Below are 24,662 nucleotides of genomic sequence, written 5' to 3'. Positions count from 1 at the left end.
CATTTTCCGCCTCAACACACGTGATAAAAAAACATCAACGGACTTTCCCCAGTGGGCGATGGAGAAGGGATTGTACGCTATTGCATTGCATCGTTATTAAAATGTCAGGACGTCGACATGTTCACTGGGCCTGCCACACCTTATATTCAGATTGAACAACAATTTATTCATCAATATTAAATGTTTATTAATGTTTAGTATAGTTATGATGGGCTGGGTCCGGACTTTGAGCAGTCCTGTCCCACAGCGCATAACACTTTCGACGTGACTCACGACGTGACGCCCCACACCCGTGACGCACTGACGTCACGAGGCCTGTCCGGAAAAGCGGAAGACGAAACAAAAACAACAACAGCTCGTCGTTGGGAGCGGGCAGCGAGAAGAACCATTCGGCCACTAATTTATCGGCGTCCCCGAATGCTAATAGTCGGCATTCACTCATATTCGTAATTTCAGCAGAGCTACAACGGAAAAATGTCGATATTTGGAAAGTTATTCGGAACCTCGGGCAAGGGTGGAAAGCCTCCCACAGCCCAGGAGGCGATCCATAAACTCCGGGAGACGGAGGAGATGTTGGCGAAGAAACAGGACTTTTTAGAAAAGAAAATCGACATAGAGCTGATGACGGCGAAGAAGAACGGCACGAAGAACAAACGAGGTGAGAACGTGTGTCCTGACTGCATGTATCCTCAGCTGAAGGGGATTTATAGGAAGAAGAGCTGACAACAAGTTTGGTGGCCTGGAGGAAGAGAACAAGGAAGTTACACACGGGTCACCTGAGAGGGAGAGGACGGCCGCTGCGGCTCGTTCGACACACACCGGAGGTTAACCCGGTGATCACCGGACGAATGACTTATATTTAATAGTTGTTGACTTGTTACAGAATAATTGTGTTTTACATTCGAAGTCATAGCCGTTATTGACTGGGTAGTTATGCAATCATTTTGACAGCATGACGATTATGGAGCAAGAGAAGGAGGCCACGCCTTCAGAGCGGTGAGCTGGCGCCTCCACCCAGACCGTCCATAGCCCCTCCACCCTGACCATAGCCCCTCCACCCTGACCATAGCCCCTCCACCCAGACCATAGCCCCTCCACCCAGACCATAGCACCCCCACCCTGACAGTGGCCCCTGTCATGTATGGCTCTGCTTCTGGGTCACATACGGACGTGGTCTTTTTAAGTCATTTACAATGTAACCAGAACTGCAAAAAGTAGTGCTACATGGGGAAAAATTGTCCAATATTCAGAAGAACCAGAACAAAATATTTACACTCCTAGAGGTGATATACTTTTTCTATCAAGTCTTCAAACATTCTTTTGTGTAAAACAAGGAGAGTTTTATTATTCCTTCAAAACAGAGGCAGGAATCCCATTAAAGAAACATTCAACTGCAATAATAAGAAGGCAAAGTTAAGAGTAAATATTCCAATGTAGACAACATGTAGAACATTGGACCTCTGATATGATGCGCTCTCGTAGCCTTGTATATTTACCACCCTCACACCATAAACCAGCTGGTGTTTGTCAAACCCAGGGCCTGCCTACTGTAGTCCTCACGAGCCTTCCACACAAGGAGCTAACCATGTTAGCTCACCATCTGTTCTGTTCCAGAGGGCCTCATCACAACCCACTGGTGTTGGGGGGGGTTAGACTCGACGTGATGTTCGATTCTGGGGGATGTAAAACACAATCCTGATGGGTTACTTATAGAATTGGTACCATGTCCGTGGATGGGGGGGGGGCATGTCCGTGGATGCCCTGGTGGGTGAGGAGGGAGACCTTGAATTCAATTCTGAATGTGACAGGGAGCCAGTGAAGGGATGTTCACACATGTGTGGGACATGTCACATGGGATGTTTATGTACCAGGCCCCACAAGTTAAAGGTGGTGTGTTTTGAGTTCTGGAGGGGAACGTGGTGTACCTTCAGCCCTAGAAGGTTGGGGTATAGTGTCCTTGTCTTTGACTGGGATGGTTCTGGGAGCGAGTTTCTCTGTGAATGCATAAAGCCAGTTATTCGGCATTTCCTCTCAATCTCGGGCTCCTTTGAATAAATCCACTCCAGGCTAATATTATGCAACGGTAGGCTCAACTTAAACAGTGCTAGGAGCCAATGGCTGTGGACTTCCTGATGAAGTGTTGTCGTAGAGACGTGCGTGTCACATACCACAGCGGCCATTTTCCTTTTTTTCCTTTTTTTCCTTTTTTATCTAACCAGTCAAACATGGAGTGTTTTTATGGCATATAAACACTGTCAACGAAGTAAATGTATTAAAAAAGCGTCTCAGAGTAATTCCACTGAAATGAGGATCTAGACTGGTTTGACAACCTGACTCGCATTACACTACTCGCGGCCTCTCTGTACATTTAGAAAGTAGGTGTTAAAAAGCTGAAAAAAAACTTCAATGATCAGCAAGAACACCCCTCCTGCCTTCAGGGTGGAAGCAGGTCAGAGCCGGACCGGTTATTGGACGATGTTTGTGGTTGTGCTCGGTTTGTGTAACAATAGCATCACTCCAGGAACACACAGAAGCCTCCTGCTGTAATCAGATTAGGATGAAACAGATCTCCTCTGATCTATGCTGGAACCCTAACTCCCTGGATAGCTGCTGCTGTTGTCCTCCTTCCAGTAACCATGTGCACACACGCAAACAATCCCTCATAGAGACGCTCACCCACCATTTACCTAACAAGCTCTGAGAGAGAGAGAGGTTGTGGTTATGTGTATATTTGCTCCTTAAGGTATTGCACTGCTGCTGTTTGTGTGTGCGTGTGTCCCTTAAGGTGATATGTTATGAGTGTGTGTGCATGCATTGACTCCACCTACACCTTCTCTAATGCTGTCTTGTCTCATTCACACTGAGCCTGGTCATTACAAACACGCATTTCTTTATTTTACACCCTCTATTTGATCTACGGTGTGACTCATCAGGTGTGCCTCTCATATCGGCCCCGCTCACTCTGAGGTATTCCCCAGCCAACCACTCCTTCAGCAAGGGGTTGACATTATGCATACTTAATGGTTCCCTCCATTATCTTCAGTTTCCACCGATGTCCTCGACTCTTCATAGTGGTCCAAGTCACATCGAAGCAATAGAGCGTGGTTCCGTGACTCAAACCTTAAAAGAGATTTGAGTTTAAATTCACAAGACTGAAGTGTGGAGCTCAGAAATGATGTGAGATGTGAGCTCTTGGAGAAGTGAGAGTGATGTCTTCATGGTTTATCCCCTGTATTGAGTAGTGTGGAGGGTAGATGAACAGGGGGATCGTTGGTGATGACCCCCAGTCCGACTCTGCGGTATTGTCTATCTCCAGATGGAACCAGCTGACACCGACCCAGATCTGTCTTTAATCTGATCGAAACTAAACCCCCTCCGCCCTGAACCTCCTCTCCTAATCACACTCTAGGCTCCTCTGGGGGTGCCCTCTCCCTGACACGGCGCTTGGCCTGGGAGCTACAACACGCTAGTATAACTCGCTATGTAGTTCTGGATTTGAATTAGTTATATAATCTTAATTAAAACGTGTTGAAGTTCAAGTTATAATGTAAGTCGTATTCAGTTGGACAGATATAAAATGTACACATTCAGTGACAGGGCTGATATTGTGTGTATTGCTGTGTCGTGTTTTGGTGTTGTAGGGGTCTATAGTGTTCTGGACTACGTGTATCATTGTTTCGTACTGCCCATACTGCATCTATCACAGAGCAGCCTGATAGATACTCTAGTCTGTTCACAGTACAAACGCATTCCCCACAGCACTTAAACATACAGAGGGAGTCTGCCGTCCGGCCAAACCAGTTCATCCAGATGCTGGCTGGAAGCCCCAGCAACTTCTACATAATCATTTAGCAGACGCTTCTATCCAAAGCGACTTACAATAAGTACGTTTGTCAGCGGAAGGAGAAACCACAATATATGGTTGGTGCAGTACAACTAAAATCCAAAGTGTTTTGTGGGTTTCCTTTATGAACCCCCAACAGGAACCCGGGCCCCTACCTGTGTTGGGGAGGGCCCATCAGGGGAGGGGAGGTTATTTTAAACCCGGGCTCTGCCGCTATATAAGGCTGGCAGGGCGGCAGGCACATGCATGGCTCGCTCTAAATACAGAAAGGACTCCAATACCCATAATTCAATCGCTCGCTGCTGGGCAGTCCACAGTGTACTGCAAGTGCCGTCGAGGTATAATTACCTCCAGTGAAAATATGTATTTAGTATAAATCGCCATAGCAAGATGCAATCAAATGAAAGACGATGATAAAACGGATCAAACTTCAGTCATGAAGTGAAACCAAACAGCAGGAATAAAAATAATCAGAATGATGCATTTCAGCGAACCACTATAGAACGTCCTTAAAGGTGACGTATTATACCACCAGGTGTGAGTGTGATTAGCCGGTACAAGCCATTTGGAAAATCTGCCTCTTCTGAAATCTCAAGTGGGCGTGTCCACCTAGATGTGTGCTGGATAGATCAGTCTACCAGCCTACCCAGTGGACTGTAGCAAACCTTTCCCATCTCCATGTCATAGATTTAGGTTGACAGTGGACACGCCCACTGGTGATGTCAGAAGACGCCGATTTTCTAAACGGCTAGTAACGGCTAATCACACTCACACCTGGTGGTATAGTATGTCACCTTTAACCAGCGATACATTAGCGGCGGTCTTGGTTGGGGGCGTGCTTTAAACACATGATGTTAAGCTGACCAGGAGCCCATCTTTCCCCTGGTCCCTCGCTCCCCAGCCGCCCTGCAGGCGCTGAAGAGGAAGAAGCGCTACGAGAAGCAGCTGGCGCAGATCGACGGCACGCTGTCCACCATCGAGTTCCAGCGGGAGGCCCTGGAGAACGCCAACACCAACACCGAGGTCCTCAAGAACATGGGCTTCGCCGCCAAGGCCATGAAGGCCGCGCACGAAAACATGTAAGATACACACACACACGCAAGGAAATACACACGAAAACATGTAAGATACACACACACGCAAGGAAATACACACGAAAACATGTAAGATACACACACACGCAAGGAAATACACACGAAAACATGTAAGATACAGGCAAACATGCAAGGAAATACACAAGAAAACATGTAAGATACACACACACGCATGGAAATATATTTGTGGAGATACACATCAACATGTAAGACACACTCACACATGGAATAACACAAGCAGAGAGGCACCTAAACATGTAAGAGGCACACACAAATGGATACACACACGCAGATACACACACACTTTGATATACACACGTGGAGATAGACATGGATGATACACACACCGACACACACATGCAAACATGGATACAACCATGTGGACACACACACACACACACACACACACACACACACACACACACACACACACACACACACACACACACACACACACACACACACACACACACACACACACACACACACAGGCACACTCAGGCACACTCATAAAAGAAAATGCACACGTAGAGATACACACGGACATGTAAGATACCCAAGCACACTCACATGGAAATACACATGTAAGATACACACACATGAAAATACACATAAACATGTAAGACACAAACACACATGGAATAACACATAAAATATGTAAGATACACACAACACACACATGGAAATAGGACACACATAACACAGGCATGAAAAAGACGCACATAAACATGTAGTTTACACACAAACACAGACTTGAAAAAATACACATAAAAATTAAAGACACATAAACATGAAGGATACTAGCAAACACAGACATGAAGATGCACATAAACATGAAAGACACATAAACATGCAGGATACACACTAATGACAATACACACTTCAAAATGCACGTAAGAAGTGAGTGGCAGGCAGTTTCCCTGTTAACCACCAGGGGGTGACATAAACATTCCTATGTGTGCGCGCGTGCCTGCGCGTGGTGCTTTTTGTCCACTCCTTGATGAGATATTGACAGAAGATCTATGTAGAGATTACTCAATGCAAATCCGAATGTGAATGCACACCGGCGTTGATTTTCCAATGTGTGTGTTTTTGTGTGTTTGTGTGTCTTTGTGTGTAGGGACATAGACAAGGTGGACGACCTCATGTCTGACATCACAGAGCAGCAGGAGGTGGCCCAGGAGATCTCGGACGCCATCTCAAGACCCGTGGGCATCGGGGACGACTTTGACGAGGTGGGGGGGGGCGTACACTGAGATTATGCATCACATTACACTGAGATTATGCATCACATTACACTGAGATTATACATCCGATTACACTGAGATTATGCATCAGATTATGCATCAGATTACACTGTGATTATGCATCAGATGACACTGTGATTATGCATCAGATTACACTGTGATTATACATCCGATTACACTGAGATTATCCGTCGGATTACACTGAGATTATGCATCACATTAGACTGAGATTACACATCAGATTACACTGAGATTATACATCACATCGCAGTCAATTACTGCTTATTATTCCCCAATTAAAAGACCACTGCAGCTCAATCAATGCAGTTCAGCAGTCTGAATACAGTCGATAATCCTAGGTTGCAATGGCCGATGATGATTAATTACTTAATCATTAATAATTAATTATTTACATTAGAATTGGTTTCAGCAGATTATGATGGAATATAATGGTTAATATATACTGTTTGTAGATAGATATACAGTGTGTAAAATGATATTACTGTTGATGAAAGTAGATCAGATAATGGTTGCCTCGCATAGCTTCTACTGGAGGACAGTAGATGACAGATGGATTCTAATGGAGGACAGTACATGACAGGTGGTCTCCACTGGAGGACAGTAGATGACAGGTGGTCTCCACTGGAGGACAGTACATGACAGGTGGTCTCCACTGGAGGACAGTACATGACAGGTGGTCTCCACTGGAGGACAGTAGATGACAGGTGGTCTCTACTGGAGGACAGTAGATGACAGGTGGTCTCTACTGGAGGACAGTAGATGACAGGTGGTCTCTACTGGAGGACAGTAGATGACAGGTGGTCTCTACTGGAGGACAGTAGATGACAGGTGGTCTCCACTGGAGGACAGTAGATGACAGGTGGTCTCTACTGGAGGACAGTAGATGACAGGTGGTCTCCACTGGAGGACAGTAGATGACAGGTGGTCTCTACTGGAGGACAGTCGATGACAGGTGGTCTCCACTGGAGGACAGTAGATGACAGGTGTCTCCACTGGAGGACAGTAGATGACAGGTGGTCTCCACTGGAGGACAGTAGATGACAGGTGTCTCCACTGGAGGACAGTAGATGACAGGTGTCTCCACTGGAGGACAGTAGATGACAGGTGGTCTCTACTGGAGGACAGTAGATGACAGGTGGTCTCTACTGGAGGACAGTCGATGACAGGTGGTCTCCACTGGAGGACAGTAGATGACAGGTGTCTCCACTGGAGGACAGTAGATGACAGGTGGTCTCCACTGGAGGACAGTAGATGACAGGTGTCTCCACTGGAGGACAGTAGATGACAGGTGTCTCCACTGGAGGACAGTAGATGACAGGTGTCTCCACTGGAGGACAGTAGATGACAGGTGTCTCCACTGTGCTCAGGACGACCTGATGGCTGAGCTAGAGGAGCTGGAACAGGAAGAGCTGGACAAGAACCTTCTGGAGATCGCCGACACGGACGACGTCCCGCTGCCAAGCGTGCCCTCTACCTCCCTCCCCTCCAGACCAGGTACCCCTCACTGCCTCCCTCCCCTCCAGACCAGGTACCCCTCACTGCCTCTAGACCAGGTACCCCTCACTGCCTCCCTCCCCTCCAGACCAGGTACCCCTCACTGCCTCCCTCCCCTCCAGACCAGGTACCCCTCACTGCCTCACTGCCTCTAGACCAGGTACCCCTCACTGCCTCTAGACCAGGTACCCCTCACTGCCTCTAGACCAGGTACCCCTCACCGCCTCCCTATCTCCAGACCAGGTACCCCTCACTGCCTCCCTATCTCCAGACCAGGTACCCCTCACTGCCTCCCTCCCCTCCAGACCAGGTACCCCTCACTGCCTCTAGACCAGGTACCCCTCACTGCCTCCCTCCCCTCCAGACCAGGTACCCCTCACTGCCTCTAGACCAGGTACCCCTCACTGCCTCTAGACCAGGTACCCCTCACTGCCTCTAGACCAGGTACCCCTCACTGCCTCCCTACCTCCAGACCAGGTACCCCTCACTGCCTCCCTCCCCTCCAGACCAGGTACCCCTCACTGCCTCTAGACCAGGTACCCCTCCCTACCTCTAGACCAGGTACCCCTCACTGCCTCCCTACTACCCTCCACACACTTGCTGTACAGCCTGACCTGAGTGGTACGGTCCTGACCAACCTGTGTGTGTGTGTGTGTGTGTGTGTGTGTGTGTGTGTGTGTGTGTGTGTGTGTGTGTGTGTGTGTGTGTGTGTGTGTGTGTGTGTGTGTGTGTGTGTGTGTGTGTGTGTGTGTGTGTGTGTGTGTGTGTGTGTGTGTGTGTGTCCAGCAGCCAAGAAGAAGGAGGAGGACGAAGACGACATGGCCGACCTTGAGGCCTGGGCGGCTAACTAAGCTAGGCTACCTAAGCTAGGCTAGCCCGCGCCGCGAGCCGCCACAGGCCCCTCCCTGTCTGTCTCTCTGCTGCCCTCTGCTGCCAAACTCTGGTGGAGGGGAGGGGACCGTGGGCCGCGCCGCTGGCTGGCTCCTCCCCCTCCACTGCCCCCCGACTATCAAACCCTCCAGGCTGCACTCGTGCCCTCGGCGGCCATCTTGAAAATAATCCCCTGAGAGTTGTTCCCTAATCCAGATGCACACTTAGTCGTCCCCTTAATCCACCGAGTGTGCACTTATTCTAAGGGCTTCCCGTTGCTCTGGAGGTACTGTAAGACCTTTTATTTTATTTATAATAAATCTCGTTAAAAAAGTGTCCTAGTTAGGTTGGAGTGCATTCTTGAGGAGGCGGGGGGGGGGGGGCTTGGTACATGGCCTTGTTTTTTTGGGGGGTGGAGTGAGAAGAAATTATATATTCCCATGGGGGGGGGGGTGGGGGGCAGTAATCCAAGTCCAGAAAAAGACGACGTCACGACTACATGCCATTCCGCTGCTTCCTGTGATGTCATCTCTGGGCGCCGGGGGCAGTCGGGCGTACAGAGCTTCCACCCTGACTGCTCTTCTGTCACTTACTGTCTACCTGGTTTTTCTCATATATAAAAAGACACTTTTCTTGATCAACTTGATTTTTTCATCATCGTTTGCTGTCCAACCTGCTATGCAGAAACATTAGAATGAAAGGAGGACCTGGGTTAGGGAGCTCACACATTAAGGGGAGGGTCCTTGACACAGAGCTGTGAGTGTGTGCGTGCGTGTGTTTTCTCAGCTATGTTGACTCCTCAAGTGTCCTTGGGCCTTGTAGGAAGAATCTCAATAAAAGCCCCAGCAGTTATTGTCCTTCCTTGTTGAGACATTTGATTTTGTTTCCTAACGCTTGGGGGGGGGGGGGGGGGGCCTTCCGGACCGTAGAACCGTGGGCCTTCCGGACCGTTCCTGGAGGTGAGGTAAACTGGTTCTGCTGCCTAATCACTTTGGGAACCTCATTACATTGTATAGACGTGTGTGTGTGTGTGTGTGTGCGCGCAGTGGCGATTTGAGAGTGCTGTGGCCCTAGGCAGAAATACTTCGGGGGCCCATCCAACCAACATTCATCTCCTTTATGTTATAAATAATCGGATCCAAAGTCTTAATGGCCATGTTCAGCCATACATAAAGCACTTATTTTGCAAATGCTGTTGCCATGGCCAGTGCAAAAGCTGCTATGTTCTCGCATTAAAAGACATTGAATAATGCACCCAACTGAAAAAGAGTCAGTGTTCACATTATAGCACTATATTAATACTAATATAGAATATAGCTATAAATATAATCTAAAGTTCACACCTTACAGAGGTGTAAGGTGGTGGTTAGGGAGGTTCACCCTTCGCTGTAAAAAGTGAGTGTCTAGAAAAGCGCTATATCAATTCAATCCATTGTAAATTACTTGATTATCTCAAATTAGTTGGGAAAGTGTACTTTTGAATAGTTTTCTTAGGTAATTCCAGTGCTTATAACCCTTAAAGGTGCTACGATATTCCGTACATTAATATAACAGCAATCAAACTACAAATGCTGTTGACGGGCCCGGGGTGCCCTATCTCTAACCCTGACCCTATCTCAGCGGTGACCTCAGTTTCCGGCCTGCAAGCTACTTTCAAAATGACCAGGTCAATGGATTTCATTATCTTCTAGCACATAACTGTAGAGATTGGCTCGATAAAAGTCTTGAACTGTTTTTCTTTTTGGAATGTCACGCAATCTAGGTACCGCATTCACTCATTCAGATCGACCGGTCCATCTCCATCGACGCGTTGGGCGCCTCCATGCTGATGGGCATCACAACATGGGGCCCCTTAGGGGGGTTCCCAAGCTGTCCTGAGAGGGAGATGAGGTCACTGCGGTTGCTAGAGTCATAGCTGTGGAGTAGGTTGATCGACCCTTGGGGGGCTGTGTGTCGTCCTCTCCCCTTATACGTCATAGTCCTCGGCCTGTGACCCCCCCCCCTGAGACTTATCAGCAACACAAACGTCCTGAAACCAAACATGAGAACCCTTCTCAGAGTCGGGCCCCCTCCTAAAGGAGAACCGTTCTCGTGAGGGCCCCCCCCCTGAAGGAGAACTGTTCTCCAGTGAGGGCCCCCCCCCCCCCCCCTCCTAAAGGAGAACCGTTCTCCAGTGATCCCCCCCCTCCTCCTAAAGGAGAACCGTTCTCCAGTGGCCCCCCCCTCCCCCTGAAGGAGAACCGTTCTCCAATGGTCCCCCCCCTCCCCCTGAAGGAGAACTGTTCTCCAGTGCCCCCCCCCCATCTCCCCCTAAAGGAGAACTGTTCTCCAGTGCCCCCCCCCTCCTCCCCCTAAAGGAGAACCGTTCTCCAATGGTCCCCCCTCCTCCCCCTATAGGAGAACTGTTCTCCAGTGCCCCCCCCCCTCCTCCCCCTAAAGGAGAACCGTTCTCCAGTGCCTCCCCCCTCCTCCCCCTATAGGAGAACTGTTCTCCAGTGCCCCCCCCCCCCCCTCCTAAAGGAGAACCGTTCTCCAGTGATCCCCCCCCTCCTCCTAAAGGAGAACTGTTCTCCAATGGTCCCCCCCCTCCCCCTATAGGAGAACTGTTCTCCAGTGCCCCCCCCCCCCTAAAGGAGAACCGTTCTCCAATGGTCCCCCCCTCCCCCTATAGGAGAACTGTTCTCCAGTGCCCCCCCCCCTCCTCCCCCTAAAGGAGAACCGTTCTCCAGTGCCCCCCCCCCTAAAGGAGAACCGTTCTCCAGTGCCCCCCCCCCCCTAAAGGAGAACCGTTCTCCAGTGCCCCCCCCCTCCTCCTAAAGGAGAATTGTTCTCCAGTGCCCCCCCCCCCCTAAAGGAGAACCGTTCTCCAGTGCCCCCCCCCTCCTCCTAAAGGAGAATTGTTCTCCAGTGCCCCCCCCCCCTCCTCCTAAAGGAGAACCGTTCTCTAGTGCCCCCCCCCCCCAAAGGAGAACCGTTCTCCAGTGCCCCCCCCCCCCCCCCCCTAAAGGAGAACCGTTCTCCAGTGCCCCCCCCCCCCCAAAGGAGAACCGTTCTCCAGTGCCCCCCCCCCTCCTCCTAAAGGAGAACTGTTCTCCAGTGCCCCCCCCCCCCCCCTCCTAAAGGAGAACCGTTCTCCAGTGCCCCCCCTCCTAAAGGAGAATCGTTCTCCAGTGAGGGCCCCCCCCCCCCCTAAGGAGAACCGGCTGTGGTCTAATATATGAGAGCAGAACATCCAGGGAAACTGAAGGCCTCCTTTATCAGAACCCTGGAGTGAAATGGTTTCCATTTAGCGTGAACAAATATTGGAATACTTTCCATTCAAATGTTGTTTGTTTAAATTTGCATAAGGTTAGAAAGGGTATAAAGTAATTCCTCCACTCAGTGTGTTTGGTATAAACTTGTTCAAGAGCAAAACAAAATCCACTAATTAGGCATCCGGGGTCAAGAGTCCTTAGGCTAGCCCTCGGGAACTGTGGGCAAACAGCCTTTTCTCGGAAGCCTGCCGATAGATTCCTCTTATCCTTAAGGAAAATTAAAAAAAAAAAACATTTTCACGTTGAATAAAATAAGTTATTAATGTATGTGAAATTTGATGAATTTCACGTACTGCATGGAACAAGCGTTTTTAATAAATATTAATACACTCCATTAACATCACACTAGCGTTCTACTTGGAATGGGTAGCTGGAAGGGACATTAAATGCAGTTTATGAATTGGGTGCCTTCTTCAATAAGAGCTGTTGCTTTAGACGCGAAAGGCTTCAGATTGTGTGATTTAAATAGTTAAAATTTAACTACTGTTTGTTTGTCTCAAACGATGCACAGCATGTTCCCTTTCGATGCGTGTCACACACACACGCACACACACGCACGCGCACACACACACACACACACACACACACACACACACACACACACACACACACACACACACACACACACACACACACATATACACATACACACACGTTGACCTCGTGTAACTGATAATCATCACAGTTGACAAAACAAATGTTAAACATTGATTCAGAATGTAATCGGTAAGAATGCAATTCATAATTCAATTTAAACTATGCAGGGCCAGACGGATGTACGCCCATTGCTCATCTCTGCACGCTATTGGCTAACCCTCCCGATGTCCTCCAAACCAGTCATAACGCTCTCTAGGGGAGGCGGGATCTAGGGCAGCCAATGGGACGGGGGAACAGGTGGATTGACATCTTGAGCACATGAAGACCGCTAACGGCGCTTTCCTCCCTTGATAAAGTCACGTTGTACCGTACCGTACCTCTCTCAGTCCCTCTCCCAAGCCGCGGTGTAACTCTCAGCACTCCCGAAACACACCACCAAGAAACCAACCATGTCTGAGAAACTTGCCTTCAAAGTCGGTGAGTATGCAGCCTTTTTCAGCCTTTATATCCTGAGAAAGCCGAGTAATGCGTCTAGTACCGGTGGCTTAGCCCCATAGGAAGCTTCATTGTTGTCAATAAATAGCATGATGCATGTTCGCAAGTATGTGTTTCAGCCTACTCGTACGTACACATTAATGTGTATATGTAATGGGGTTCTTTAACTGGGTTTAATCGTGGGCTTTAAACCGGTTCATTGATAGTTTATTGTTTGAATACTCTGCAGGAGCCGTGGTTTCATAAGCTAGCACATGGCCAAAGTTGGCTGTAGCACGTCCCTCCCCCTGGGTGTCGCGTTTTGGTTATTCATAAAGTCTATTCCATTTTGCGTCTGTTTTTGTGCATTTCTTCAAGTCGTTCTTTTAAATTGTCAACGTTATTACATATTTTTTTTAATGATTCAATGTGTTACTCTTGGCCACATTTCAAAAAGCCATGGGCTCCATAGTGTAGATAACTTGGTATTCCAAATGCTGGTATTTGTAGTTTATTGTACAACCACAAGCCGCTGTGTGTTATTACGCAGGGTGTTTTTGAAAACTACAACTCCTATAATTCCATGCTGTCATCCGCCGGAATGGAGACTCAAAAGGCTGAGTGCAAAAATCTGCGGTTTATACATGTTAGAGAAATATAAAATCTCTCGTCATATCAAACGAATACAAGCATTTTAAAGATGAAGTTGCTTATGGTCTACACAACATACAAACCAGTATCTGTTCAAATGTGATATAAAAGACTTAAAGTTCAACAATCAAGTTCATCATTACAACAATCAAGTTCATCAATGCTAAATTGTTTAAATCAAAGTGTTGTCAGGAAATGTTTGATATTCCGAAATGTGAAACTTCTGTGAAAGTGAGCTGCGGGGGTCTATAATATCCCACCTGTTCCCCTCTGACCCTGCAGACCCTAACAGGTGTCTAGAGTAACGGTTTAGTGGCTGCCAAGCAGTTGCCCAACAGTGCAACTCCAGGCCAAAGTCCCATGTTTGCTTCAGCTGTTGGAGTTCCATTCCCAACAGCAGTCGCACTGGCTTGGATTTGCTCTACTTAGGGGTTTGTTCAAAGTAGGGCCCGACCGATATTGATTTTTGAGTGCCGATGCGATTATTTTCAGAGAAAAATTACGATTACGATTTAATCGGCCGATTAAAAACAAAAAAAAGCATATAAAACATAGTTTTTGATACCTTAAATATACTTTAAACACTTTTGACGAATATGTGAATTGAATGCAGAACCTTTGAGTGTTTTAGAATACATTTACAGTAAAAAATGAGTGTAATGTAAAATAAATAACTAACTCCCAATGTGCTGCGCTCGTAAGCAGTGACTAACACGTGCGTGCTGAGCAGTATGGTCTCACCGTTAGAGTCTACAGTATAACAAATTAACATGGCCTGGGACCTAAAGAAAAACAGGCACAACATGCTCAAACAACGCGTCTTGTGTACATTGGTGAGGTGAGCGCGCAGCTGCCTGAGCGAGCGTGCATTCATGTTGTACGGTAAAATTCCATCACTTTTTTACTCCAGCTCAAGTTTTTAGTTAGCATGGCGAGTAGGAGCGCAATCTGCAGGATACTAAGCGCAATAACATTTCTAAAAAAAAATAAATAAATCAGTTGTAATTGGCGTCTTTTTGGCAGATGTTGATTATTTTATTTTCTATAATCGGCAGATTAAATCGGCAGGCCGATGAATCGGTCGGGCCCTAGTTCAAAGTGGTTGGGGTGGTTCAACGGCCACCCTAAAGGTTTTGGGTTTGAACTCTTAACGCCTGCGATGTATTAACTACCTGTAGTCATCCTTCAGCCAGATGCCCTAACCCCTACCTGCTTCTAGTGGACATGCATCTGAAAATAACTTTTTGGATAGAACTGAATAAGTGTTTGTCTAGGAATTACCAGTGACTGCAACATATTTAGTTTTCCGAGTGTTGTAGGGTGAATTCTCACTGGTTGTATATTACAATGATTTTTGTAAATATTATGCGAAGAGCGTCTCTGGTTTAAGAGCGTTGATGGTCCAATAAGTGACTGACGCATGCCCCTCTGTACCAACACACGGTGGACTCAGAGGTCAGCTCCCCCCCTGGTTTATCTGTTAACTCAAAGCTCCTTGTTCAGGTCTGTTCTGGTTCTCGCTAGTTGGGAGGGCTGAGGGCCTTGTGTTTGTACAGACTGGAACTGGAGTAGCCCAAGGCCGCGACTCCCACCATGGCTGTGTTGACCTGATTGTACATTATTTCAACACACTGCATTAAAACACAACATTTTGAGCGGTTTCACAAATTTTGACGTCTTAATCTAAAGTCTGATGGCAGAGGAGCTTAAAGGTTATGTCTGTCTCTTTATGCGGTCATGACTTCGATCCATGAAAAGAATCAGACCCAAAATGAGGACCAGACAGCGAGGCCCTGTCGGTATGAACCCTATTGATGCAGCATGAGACCCCACACTATAAAAGTGTCGGCTCAGGTTTGCATCAGGCCTTTGAGCGTTGCCATGGTCACGAACCCACTGACCGGCTGGCTTACTGTTCCCAGGCACTTTATTTAATTAATATATTTATACTTTTAGTTTCTATGTGCAACATATTCTGGTACAAAGTCTCCCACAACGTTCTACACATTTTAATTGTATTATTAGTATTTATTTTAAACGCGGCTCAAAGGGCGCTGTTGGCCTCGGCTTTTCAACAGTCGTCTCGTGATGCCACCACGTCTCCCGCTGTATTCCCGCCCTGAACGACTGTAAACCAACGTTGTGTCTCCCTTCCTCCCTCCCTCCAGCTGACATCAGCCTTCACGAGTGGGGGCGCAAGTGCCTGGACATCGCCGAGAACGAGATGCCCGGTCTGATGAAGATGAAGGAGCTGTACGGGAAGAGCAAGCCGCTGACAGGCGCGCGTATCGCCGGCTGCCTGCACATGACCCTACAGACCGGCGTGCTCATCGAGACGCTCACCGCCCTCGGAGCTGAGGTGAGACCCCCCCCCGCTGATCTGCGGCTGGTTCAGGAGGGGAATAAAAAGCTAAGCTGTGGCTGATCCAAAGTCTCGAGGCTGTGCCTAATTTAGACGTGGAGCTTCACTGATGATGAGTAGAGTGATGGATTGGTCTTTAGTTACCCCCTCCCCTCCTTCAAACGCGTGAAACATAATTGCATTTGTACTTTAGGTAAGGTTATATGCTGAACCAGTCGCCTAGGAGCTGGATTCACTGGAACAGTAAACGACTTGTATGATTTATATTAGATTAACTTTATCAAGCTCCCATCCCGCTTCCTGTCCTGTTTCGTCCTCAGGCCATTTTCGGTGGCATCAGGTTTTTAGTCTGTTGATCTTCCTACGTCGGTCTGCAGTAAAAAATAAAGAACTACCACATGGGTCATGTGGGACTCTCTCCGAAGGTAATTGTGTCTGGTCTCGGTCTCTATCGCTGTATCGCTCCCTCTATCTCCCTCTCTCAGGTCCAGTGTGCGTTTGTGTCTGGATGCCATCTGAAGTCTCTCTCCGTCTCTCCGTCTCTCAGGTCCAGTGGTCCAGCTGTAACATCTTCTCCACCCAGGACCACGCCGCCTCTGCCATCGCCAAGACCGGGGTCCCCGGTGAGCCTTCACACACAAACACTGATTAAAGAGAGATGGGGGCGCCAGTCCAAAACTCACACGCACTCCAACACACGGCTGGGAGTGATGCAGCGAGGACGGGCCCAATAGTGGCAGCGGCTTCAGTCGTCTCTCCAGCTGTCATGACACCCACTGGCAACAGAATCTGGATTTGTCACCCCCCCCCCCCCACAACAGTAGGGGTGTTGAGGATGTCATTAACGCTCTCCCCCCCCCCCCACAGTGTACGCGTGGAAGGGCATGACGGACGAGGAGTACGTGTGGTGCATCGAGCAGACCATCTACTTCAAGGACGGCAAGCCCCTGAACATGATCCTGGACGACGGCGGAGACCTCACCAACATGGTGCACCAGAAGTACCCCCAGCTGCTGGCCGGTGCGTGCCCCCCCCACCCGGGGCCCACCCGGGGCCCACACGCACACGCAACACTTGGGCACAAACACACTCACACGCTTGGGTATTCACACAACCTTTGGCAGGCTAACACACTAAACCATGGTCAACCTCTGACAAATGCACAAGAATGCAAACATGGGCGCACGCCTCTGCCGCATGCATGCTCTGAGAACATTGCTAGTACAGCACTGTTTCTTCGGGTTGAGCTACTCAACACCAATAAACAGAAGGGCTTTTATTGAGTGTTGGATAAAGAGAACGGCGCTCTTCTGGTTCATCAGGAGTGCTTTCTCTCCAGGGCCTTCGGTTTGCAGTACCACATGGTGACCAGCAGGGGGGGGCCTGGCTCTGCCTACCTGTTCACTGATAACTGAAGGCTTACTTTGGTACGAGTGCAGAGAAGAAAACAAAACTGAAACACAATTAAGATGAGTTTAAATAAGACGCAGCCCCCTTTATTGCCCGTCCTGGACCTGTGTCCTTGACGTTTGACACGGGGGGTAAAGCAGCTCTCCCATAAACCTGTGGTGAGGGCTCTGTCCCTCACTGCGGATCCTGTCGGGAGGAACACGCCTCCGTCTGGTCATACAGTTGGATGTGGTTCAACAGAAAACGGGGACATCCCCAGGGATGTAGTGGTTGGGGTGTCTGACTCCCAGTTGACGGGTTGGGAGTCAGATCCTCAACGTACCCCGTTTACCTGTGGTCGTCGTAGGGCCAGATGTCCCTTCACCTACCTGCTCCTTGACGACGTGGATAATAAAGACGAAAGGCAGGTGTAGCCCAGACCCCAGCTCTGATTGGCTGAGGGGTAATAAAGGTGTGTCTCTCCAGGTATCCGCGGAGTGTCTGAGGAGACCACCACAGGAGTCCACAACCTGTACAAGATGATGAAGAACGGAGACCTCAAGATCCCTGCCATCAACGTCAACGACTCTGTCACCAAGGTAACGGCTTCCTGAAGGAGTCCTCTTTCTTCTTCGTCTCCCAATCTGGTGTCGGCCTCATGCTGGCCTCCACTACAGACACCGGTCAAACCCCCTCTGCTGGTGACTCTGAACCACTAGGTTAGGTTTATCTGGACACACAAAGTTAGTTGAAACGCAGGAACCAGTATCTATAGGTTAATAAGAGCCGTGGCATTTCATTTGAGACATTGCGTATAGGACATATGACCCTTGTAAATACAAAGAAGCACAGAATGTTTGGAGAACAACTCGGTATGCCGACAGCGGTCTCCTCAATAGAGCCTTTTAACAGTTTCACCCTTCCTCAGAATGCTATGGCCTCCAACGAAGGAGGGAAGTAATACCGTTTCACTACCTCGTGCTCAGGGTTCACCAACTGGTCAGCAGAGCAAAGAACAGAGGTTATCCATGTTCTCACTGGTCAGCAGTCTTGAGAACAGATGCTTCATGTTCTCCTACTAGTCAGCAGAATACAGAGCAGGCGATGGAGGCTCACCAACTGGTCAGCAGACTAAAGCTGTGAAGCACTGAAGCCTGGAGGAGGAGAGCTCAGCTGGGGTGACACAGCTCAGCCAGCCCTGTTCCAGATGACCTCCATCCAGAGTGTGTGTGTGTGTGTGTCCACTCCTATCCGGTGTGACTCCTCCCTTATCCGGTGTGTAACTCCTCCCTCTCTCCCCCTCCCCAGAGTAAGTTTGACAACCTGTACGGCTGCAGGGAGAGTCTTATCGACGGCATCAAGCGCGCCACCGACGTCATGATCGCCGGGAAGGTGGCCGTGGTCGCCGGCTACGGAGACGTGGGCAAGGGCTGCGTGCAGGCGCTGCGGGGCTTCGGCGCCCGCGTCATCGTCACGGAGGTGGACCCCATCAACGCCCTGCAGGCCGCCATGGAGGGTGGGGGTCCCGTCACCAATAGGGGGGGGGGGGGGGTGATGGTGTAGACTCGATGTGTTATTTTTATATTCATATTTGAGTTGTTCCAACTGATTGCAATACTGTAAACACACAAAGGCAAAGTTAAGACAAAAGAAGATGAGTGTCACAGAAGTGGAGAATCGTGTCCGTTACGTCGACCTATATTTACTTTTTGTTGTGGCGTGAGTAGTCGTCGTCTAATCAGTGCTTGACTATATTGTCGGACAACCTTATGATTGTCCTTCATCATCTTCCAGGTTACGAGGTGACCACCATGGACGAGGCCTCCAAGGAGGCAAACATCTTCGTCACGACCACGGGCTGTGAAGACATCATCCTCAGCCAGTACGTCCCCCCCCCCTTACGCACCACCAATACACACCAATGCACACCAATAGGGCGTTACCATGCTCCTACCCAGGCAGAGTAATGCAAGTTGTACACGTTAGAGCCCGACCGATATATCGGCAGGCCGATATTAGGCATTTTTCAAACTATTCGGTATCGGCATTTATAATGGCCGATCAATGAATATTTAAAAAAAATAAAAGTTTGTCCACCAGAGGGCGCTCTAACGCCCCAAACCCGCTGATTTAGGCAGAGTGGATGACAGAGATCGACGGAGATCGGTGTTGTTCATGTGTGCAAGTGTGTTCATGTTAAGTTGGCAACTGTCACGAGACATACATTGCTTGAATAACAATTAAAAGAACATCCCCATCAATTCTCTAAAGTCGATAAGCATGACTTAATTCATGTCCAGTTTTGCTGTTGTTACTTGTTAGCTGACACTGAAAAGGATTTAAAGGATAACTACAAATAACCAATTTTAGGGAAATCTGTTTGTTTTGTTGCGCGTTTCTGGATTTTTTTTTTTTTTCATATATGTATGTCGCCATATCAGATTTTTAAATCGCAAAATATTCGTATCGGTATCGGCCTTAAAAATCCTATATCGGTCGGGCTCTAGTACATGTGCATACAGAAAGGCCTTCACCACCAAGGGCTTTACAGAGTTGGGGCTTCCGTTTCCTCACAAACGTATCCACTCAGGGTATTAAGACAGTTTTGGATAAAGTGTCCACCAAATGGCCATGGAGTTGATGCCAGGGCGGTATGCAGCGATGAAGCCTACAGGTGTCTAGGTGACTATAACGGTGTCTGACGTCCCTCCGCTCCCTTCCTCTCTTCAGCCACTTTGAGAACATGAAGGACGACTCCATCGTCTGCAACATCGGACATTTTGACTGCGAGATCGACATGGCCTGGTTGAACGCCAACGCAGCCAAGAAGATCAACATTAAGCCCCAGGTAAGCGTTCGGCTGACGCAGTCAAGGCTTCTGCAAGATGCGATCTTGCCTTCATCCCTAGAAAGTCATTCATCTTTTGACGAATGACTTTTGTGTTTTCATGAAGAATGGCGTTGTTTGGCTCCTGCTTGACTACCTTGTTACTGATAACCAAAGGCCTACTTTGGTACGAGTGCAGAGTAGGAATAGGAAAAGAGCACAGTTCAGTTTAAATAAGACGTAGCCCCCTTTATTGCCCGTCCTGGACCTGTGTCCTTGACGTTTGACACGGGGGGTAAAGCAGCTCTCCCATAAACCTGTGGTGAGGGCTCTGTCCCTCACTGCGGATCCTGTCGGGAGGAACACGCCTCCGTCTGGTCATACAGTTAGATGTGGTTGATGGCTAAGCTACAGGCTATCGTGGCATGGGTTGAACAAATGCAACATTCTTTTAATCCTTTTCGTTCACACGTTCCTTTTTAAGTGCATGATAAAAATAAAATATTCGAAAAAACAACTTTGATCACAACATGTCTAGTAGAAACGTGAACCTTGACAGTGGAGCCAAACGTATGTATGCCACATCCATGACTCGATATCTGAGTAACGCGTGGCGCTGCTAGTCATGGATCATTATTGTATGATGTGTATCGTCTCCCCGTCGTCCAGGTGGACCGCTACAGGATGAAGAGCGGACGTCACATCATCGTCCTGGCCGAGGGTCGCCTGGTCAACCTGGGCTGTGCCATGGGACACCCCTCCTTCGTCATGAGCAACTCCTTCACCAACCAGGTCGGTAGCCCCCCCTCTGGAGACGGACACCACTAGGGGACGGGTACAGGTGAACTAAAAGGGTTCCCATGGTCTTCTCCTGCAGGTTCTGGCCCAGATCGAGCTGTGGACCAACACCGCCAAATACCCCCTGGGAGTCTACTTCCTGCCCAAGAAGGTGAGCGCTCACTTGGACCCAACGCGGCTTCCTGTCGGGGGGGGGGGGGGGGCCGTTGCAACACGCCCCCGGACAGTGATTTGTACAGAGAGCCTCATTCCTGTTGGCTCGGGTTTGAGTATTTTTGGCATTTTTGGATGGCAGCGCCCCGAAGCATTCAGTTGGAAGGTGGTCTGGTGATCCATCTTCAGCCGCCGGCGTCTGATGTGGTGTTTGAAGTGGTGCTCAGTAATCCCTCCCTGTGTCCAAGCTGTTACTCACTGCTCAGAGATTCTTCCTGAGAGTTCACGGGGTTAACCCAGAATATACCCGCGGGAACCCACATCTGTTGAAGTGATGCTTTTAGCTCTGACATCACATTGCCTGTCTGTTTTTGACGCCACATTGCACGTGACTCCGGGTTGACTGGACACAGTGATAGCCACGCACACAAACCGTCACACCGCCACACACATCAAGCACGTCTGCCGGGTTACTCGTTTTTGCACGGCCTATTCTTTTACCGTGTTTCCGAAGAAAAATGTTGTGACGCATCTCCCTTGCTTTGCTTCCTCCGTCTCTCCCCCCCATCTCTCCTCCCCCCGTCCCTCTCTCCCCCCGTCCCTCTCTCCTCCCCCCCCGTCCCTCTCTCCCCCCCCGTCCCTCTCTCCCCCCCCGTCCCTCTCTCCCCCCCCGTCCCCCTCTATCCCCCCCTCCCTCTCTCCCCCCCGTCCCTCTCTCTCTCCCCCGTCCCTCTCTCTCTCCCCCGTCCCTCTCTCTCTCCCCCGTCCCTCTCTCCCCCCCCCTCCCTCTCCCCCCCCCCCTCCCTCTCTCCCCCCCTCCCTCTCTCCCCCCTCCCTGCAGCTGGATGAGGAGGTGGCCGCAGCCCATCTGGACAAGCTGGGGGTGAAGCTGACCAAGCTCAGTGTGAAGCAGGCCAAGTACCTGGGTCTGCCCCAGGAAGGCCCCTTCAAGCCCGACCACTACCGCTACTAAGACACACCCTCCCTCGCCAAGCCCCGCCCACTCCACGGATGGGGGCGGGAGGGGCACCGGGCGGAGGGCTGACACGGTGGGCGACAGCAGGAGCAGAGGGGGTTTCTGGGAGTTTGAGTTTTTGTGAGGAGGGGGCGGTTGGCTGGTGTGATGGTTAGGCCCTAGTGCTTTAATGTTAACCATGCTGAGGTCTCGCCGCTGTCTGGGTTGTTGGTGATGATGAGGAGGGGAGGTTATCCACAACCGGCCCAAATCATTTCAATCAGTGTTGCATAATCAACGGTTGCTGAGAATCCCAGCCATCCCGCGGCCGGGCTGGTCTCAGTGCCTGGCTTCTATCAGTGTTTTATTAGTTCATCCCTGGCCGTCCATTAGAGCCCGACTGGCTGGATGCTGGCTCCTCTGCCTCGTGCACTAAACCTCTCGCCCCACAGTGCACGTGCACACGCTTACCCACTCAAAGCTCTTTCCTCTGGGTCTGCCTCTCGCCCCCCGTGGTCCTCCTGCTGACCTCTACTTAAAGCACATCATTCCTTTAGTTACAGAATATTAACCCGACCTGCCACTTGTTAGTTAGCCCCTCCTTACTTCTAACGGGTGTTCAGATCCCCAAAGCACTGCCTCCACATAGTCTTAACGCCTTATTAAGGGCCACCAGTTGACCATCCTGTGCACCTAACCTCCTCTAAGATGTTACCCCTCGCTCTGCGTGGGGGCGGCGCTGCCGTTGGAAGGTACGTCGGCGCGTGTTGATCCGAAGCTGGGAGAGTCGAAGTTCAATTTAGGTAATTGGAACTTAAATGATTCGTCGTTTCTATCGATCATTCTGGAATTTTGACTTGAAGGAACATTCTAGAACGTGCCAGTGTTCTAGAATGTTCCCCTCCACTATTCAATTCAGTTTTTTTTTTATTGGATAATTGTCCGGCCAATCAGCTATCATCTTTGGTAGTGATTAGGGGGGCAACTGGGCATGGTCAAACTAACCATGGTTGCAAAACGGTTTCAAGGGTCTGTGTTGTTCATGACTGAAGGACGTGTTACCTGTCGTGATGTTATGATGCAATAAAAGACGTTCTACTGGGCTATATCTCGAGTACTTGGTTCTTGTGTTACCATTTTGTGTTTTGGTATTAGTTCACACTATTAAAACCCACCTCTGAAGAGAGTCAAAATATGGTAATCTTCTAGTCAAGTGAGTTAATTGAAATAATTCCTTTATTGAATGGAATCCCTAATTAAAGCACACTAATGAATATGGTAGATGCCACTACATTCTACACATGGCAGCCTTGGCATGGTTCCATCTCCAAATGCTAAATTGCCTGCCTGGCCTTTGAAGTGTGTATTGTGTAACAACGCTAGCTGCAGCGTCACCTTCATACACCGTACACTTTACAACCTGCTCTCATGGAGCCAGTGGTTAAACAGACGGGAGGGTCATTAGAGGCAAATATGGAATTACATTAAGATTTGGAGACAGTCCCATTTTTAAACCCTTTAAATGTGAGCTTGTCCATTCAGACAGGAGTCCTCTGCCCCCTGGAGCGCTACCCCAAGACCCTCCAGAACCCCATCCGCCAGTGTCTAGGGTCTGTAGTAGACCCCTAGTCCCCGTGGACCACCAGACCGTCTCCATGCCTACTGGTTCCCTGGTCGTAGAACCTCTGAAACTTTGGCCCAGTGGGCATCGTGTTCGCTACCTTTGTTCAAATCGTTAATCCGGACACGGCAGTCCTCCACATGCGTGATCAAATCACATGCTTGATGCAGCTCATCCGAGAGGGCTCTAGGCGGACCACCGCTGAGACGGACCAGCGCGCTCCTTCTGCCGGGGAGGTTGTCTGATCAAATCCACGGATCTCCAGCCCGAAATCAGCGGTGTGTCTGAAACTTGTCGGCATAGCAGTTCACTTCACAAGCTCCAGATGTCATTTCCAATAAATGAAAATAGATTAAACATTTAAGATGGTACAGAGCGTTGCCTGGCAACAGGAGGTTGTGCAGAAGTTTCCAGTCCACGCCCCCTCCTGGCAACACGTGTTGATGTGCCCTCGAGCAAAGCATCGTTTCCCCTGCACTCTCGATCGAACCGAAGAAACAGTCGCTGCGTGCACAGGAGATGAAACACTCACTGATGGATTGTTTAATGTCAGGAACAGTCGGGAGCGGTCCAAACCCGATCAGCCCGGCGGCCTGACACAGAGCAGACCCGCATCTGTGTGGAGTTGGGTTCAGCGTTGCCAGATTGGCCCAGATTTCCCGCTCAATCTGGCAACACTTTTTGCAGCGCGCTGGAGCGCGGATATCTGGCCGAATCTGGCAACATTGGTTGGGTTACCAACAATGCCTGTGAAGTAATTAGTCGGACAATGATGTGGCTTTAGGAAAATGCTTCAAAACAGCACGTACTCATATTATGACTTGTGGAAACAAATCCTTGACAGGGAAATTGAACAAAAAAAAATAAACGGTACACATCAGTTTGGTCATTTAAAGTATTTCCCCCTCTAACCACTAACCACCTTGGAGACATTAATGGAAATAACTGCCT

The 24,662-nt window shown here is 49.2% G+C and overlaps 2 protein-coding genes, 3 long non-coding RNA genes and 2 other non-coding genes across 8 annotated transcripts; 6 read left to right on the top strand and 1 right to left on the bottom strand.

The window, feature by feature from the left end:
• Positions 1–309: 309 nt before the first annotated feature.
• On the top strand, positions 310–9,427 carry LOC132470500 (charged multivesicular body protein 4b-like). 2 transcript variants are annotated; one of them, XM_060069171.1, is made up of 5 exons: positions 310–658; positions 4,746–4,923; positions 6,059–6,173; positions 7,574–7,700; positions 8,490–9,427. In XM_060069171.1, exons 1-5 carry the CDS (start codon positions 475–477, stop codon positions 8,549–8,551), a joined length of 666 nt encoding a protein of 221 aa, XP_059925154.1. In that variant the 5' UTR covers positions 310–474; the 3' UTR covers positions 8,552–9,427. The 2 variants fall into 2 exon arrangements, with proteins under 2 accessions (XP_059925154.1, XP_059925153.1); XM_060069170.1 differs by having other exon boundaries at positions 8,487–9,427.
• On the top strand, positions 7,729–8,472 carry LOC132470503 (uncharacterized). Its single transcript, XR_009528655.1, has 3 exons — positions 7,729–7,910; positions 8,011–8,144; positions 8,212–8,472. It is a non-coding gene; the product is annotated as an uncharacterized LOC132470503 (long non-coding RNA).
• Positions 9,428–12,797: 3,370 nt separating the features above from the next.
• ahcy (adenosylhomocysteinase) lies at positions 12,798–22,527 on the top strand. The gene is made up of 11 exons (XM_060070211.1): positions 12,798–12,958; positions 15,775–15,965; positions 16,516–16,591; positions 16,836–16,988; positions 17,844–17,956; positions 18,666–18,873; positions 19,152–19,239; positions 20,088–20,205; positions 20,854–20,976; positions 21,062–21,133; positions 21,977–22,527. Exons 1-11 carry the CDS (start codon positions 12,931–12,933, stop codon positions 22,106–22,108), a joined length of 1,302 nt encoding a protein of 433 aa, XP_059926194.1. The 5' UTR covers positions 12,798–12,930; the 3' UTR covers positions 22,109–22,527.
• LOC132471324 (small nucleolar RNA SNORA26) lies at positions 17,468–17,582 on the top strand. Its single transcript, XR_009528840.1, has one exon. It is a non-coding gene; the product is annotated as a small nucleolar RNA SNORA26 (small nucleolar RNA).
• On the top strand, positions 20,438–20,552 carry LOC132471325 (small nucleolar RNA SNORA26). The gene has a single exon (XR_009528841.1). It is a non-coding gene; the product is annotated as a small nucleolar RNA SNORA26 (small nucleolar RNA).
• A 30-nt stretch (positions 22,528–22,557) lies between the features above and the next one.
• On the top strand, positions 22,558–23,307 carry LOC132471137 (uncharacterized). The gene is made up of 2 exons (XR_009528772.1): positions 22,558–23,244; positions 23,276–23,307. It is a non-coding gene; the product is annotated as an uncharacterized LOC132471137 (long non-coding RNA).
• Positions 22,955–24,360, bottom strand: LOC132471138 (uncharacterized). Its single transcript, XR_009528773.1, has 2 exons — positions 23,508–24,360; positions 22,955–23,473 (listed from the first exon to the last, which is right to left on the bottom strand). It is a non-coding gene; the product is annotated as an uncharacterized LOC132471138 (long non-coding RNA).
• Between the last annotated feature and the right edge of the window lie 302 nt (positions 24,361–24,662).

This window comes from Gadus macrocephalus, chromosome 13 (genome assembly GCF_031168955.1).
Source record: "Gadus macrocephalus chromosome 13, ASM3116895v1".
NCBI lineage: Eukaryota > Metazoa > Chordata > Actinopteri > Gadiformes > Gadidae > Gadus > Gadus macrocephalus.
Note: the sequence above shows the minus strand (reverse complement) of the source record. Positions and strands in the feature narration are given on the sequence as shown.

Bases quoted from the DNA above. Each gene is read 5' to 3' on its own strand.
- LOC132470500 (XM_060069170.1), top strand. From the start codon at position 475: ATGTCGATATTTGGAAAGTTATTCGGAACCTCGGGCAAGGGTGGAAAG. The intron at 6,174-7,573 runs GTGGGGGGGGGC...CACTGTGCTCAG, and splicing joins TCGGGGACGACTTTGACGAG to GACGACCTGATGGCTGAGCT. The intron at 7,701-8,486 runs GTACCCCTCACT...GTGTGTGTCCAG, and splicing joins CTCCCTCCCCTCCAGACCAG to CAGCCAAGAAGAAGGAGGAG.
- ahcy (XM_060070211.1), top strand. From the start codon at position 12,931: ATGTCTGAGAAACTTGCCTTCAAAGTCG. The intron at 12,959-15,774 runs GTGAGTATGCAG...CCCTCCCTCCAG, and splicing joins GAAACTTGCCTTCAAAGTCG to CTGACATCAGCCTTCACGAG. The intron at 21,134-21,976 runs GTGAGCGCTCAC...CCCTCCCTGCAG, and splicing joins TCTACTTCCTGCCCAAGAAG to CTGGATGAGGAGGTGGCCGC.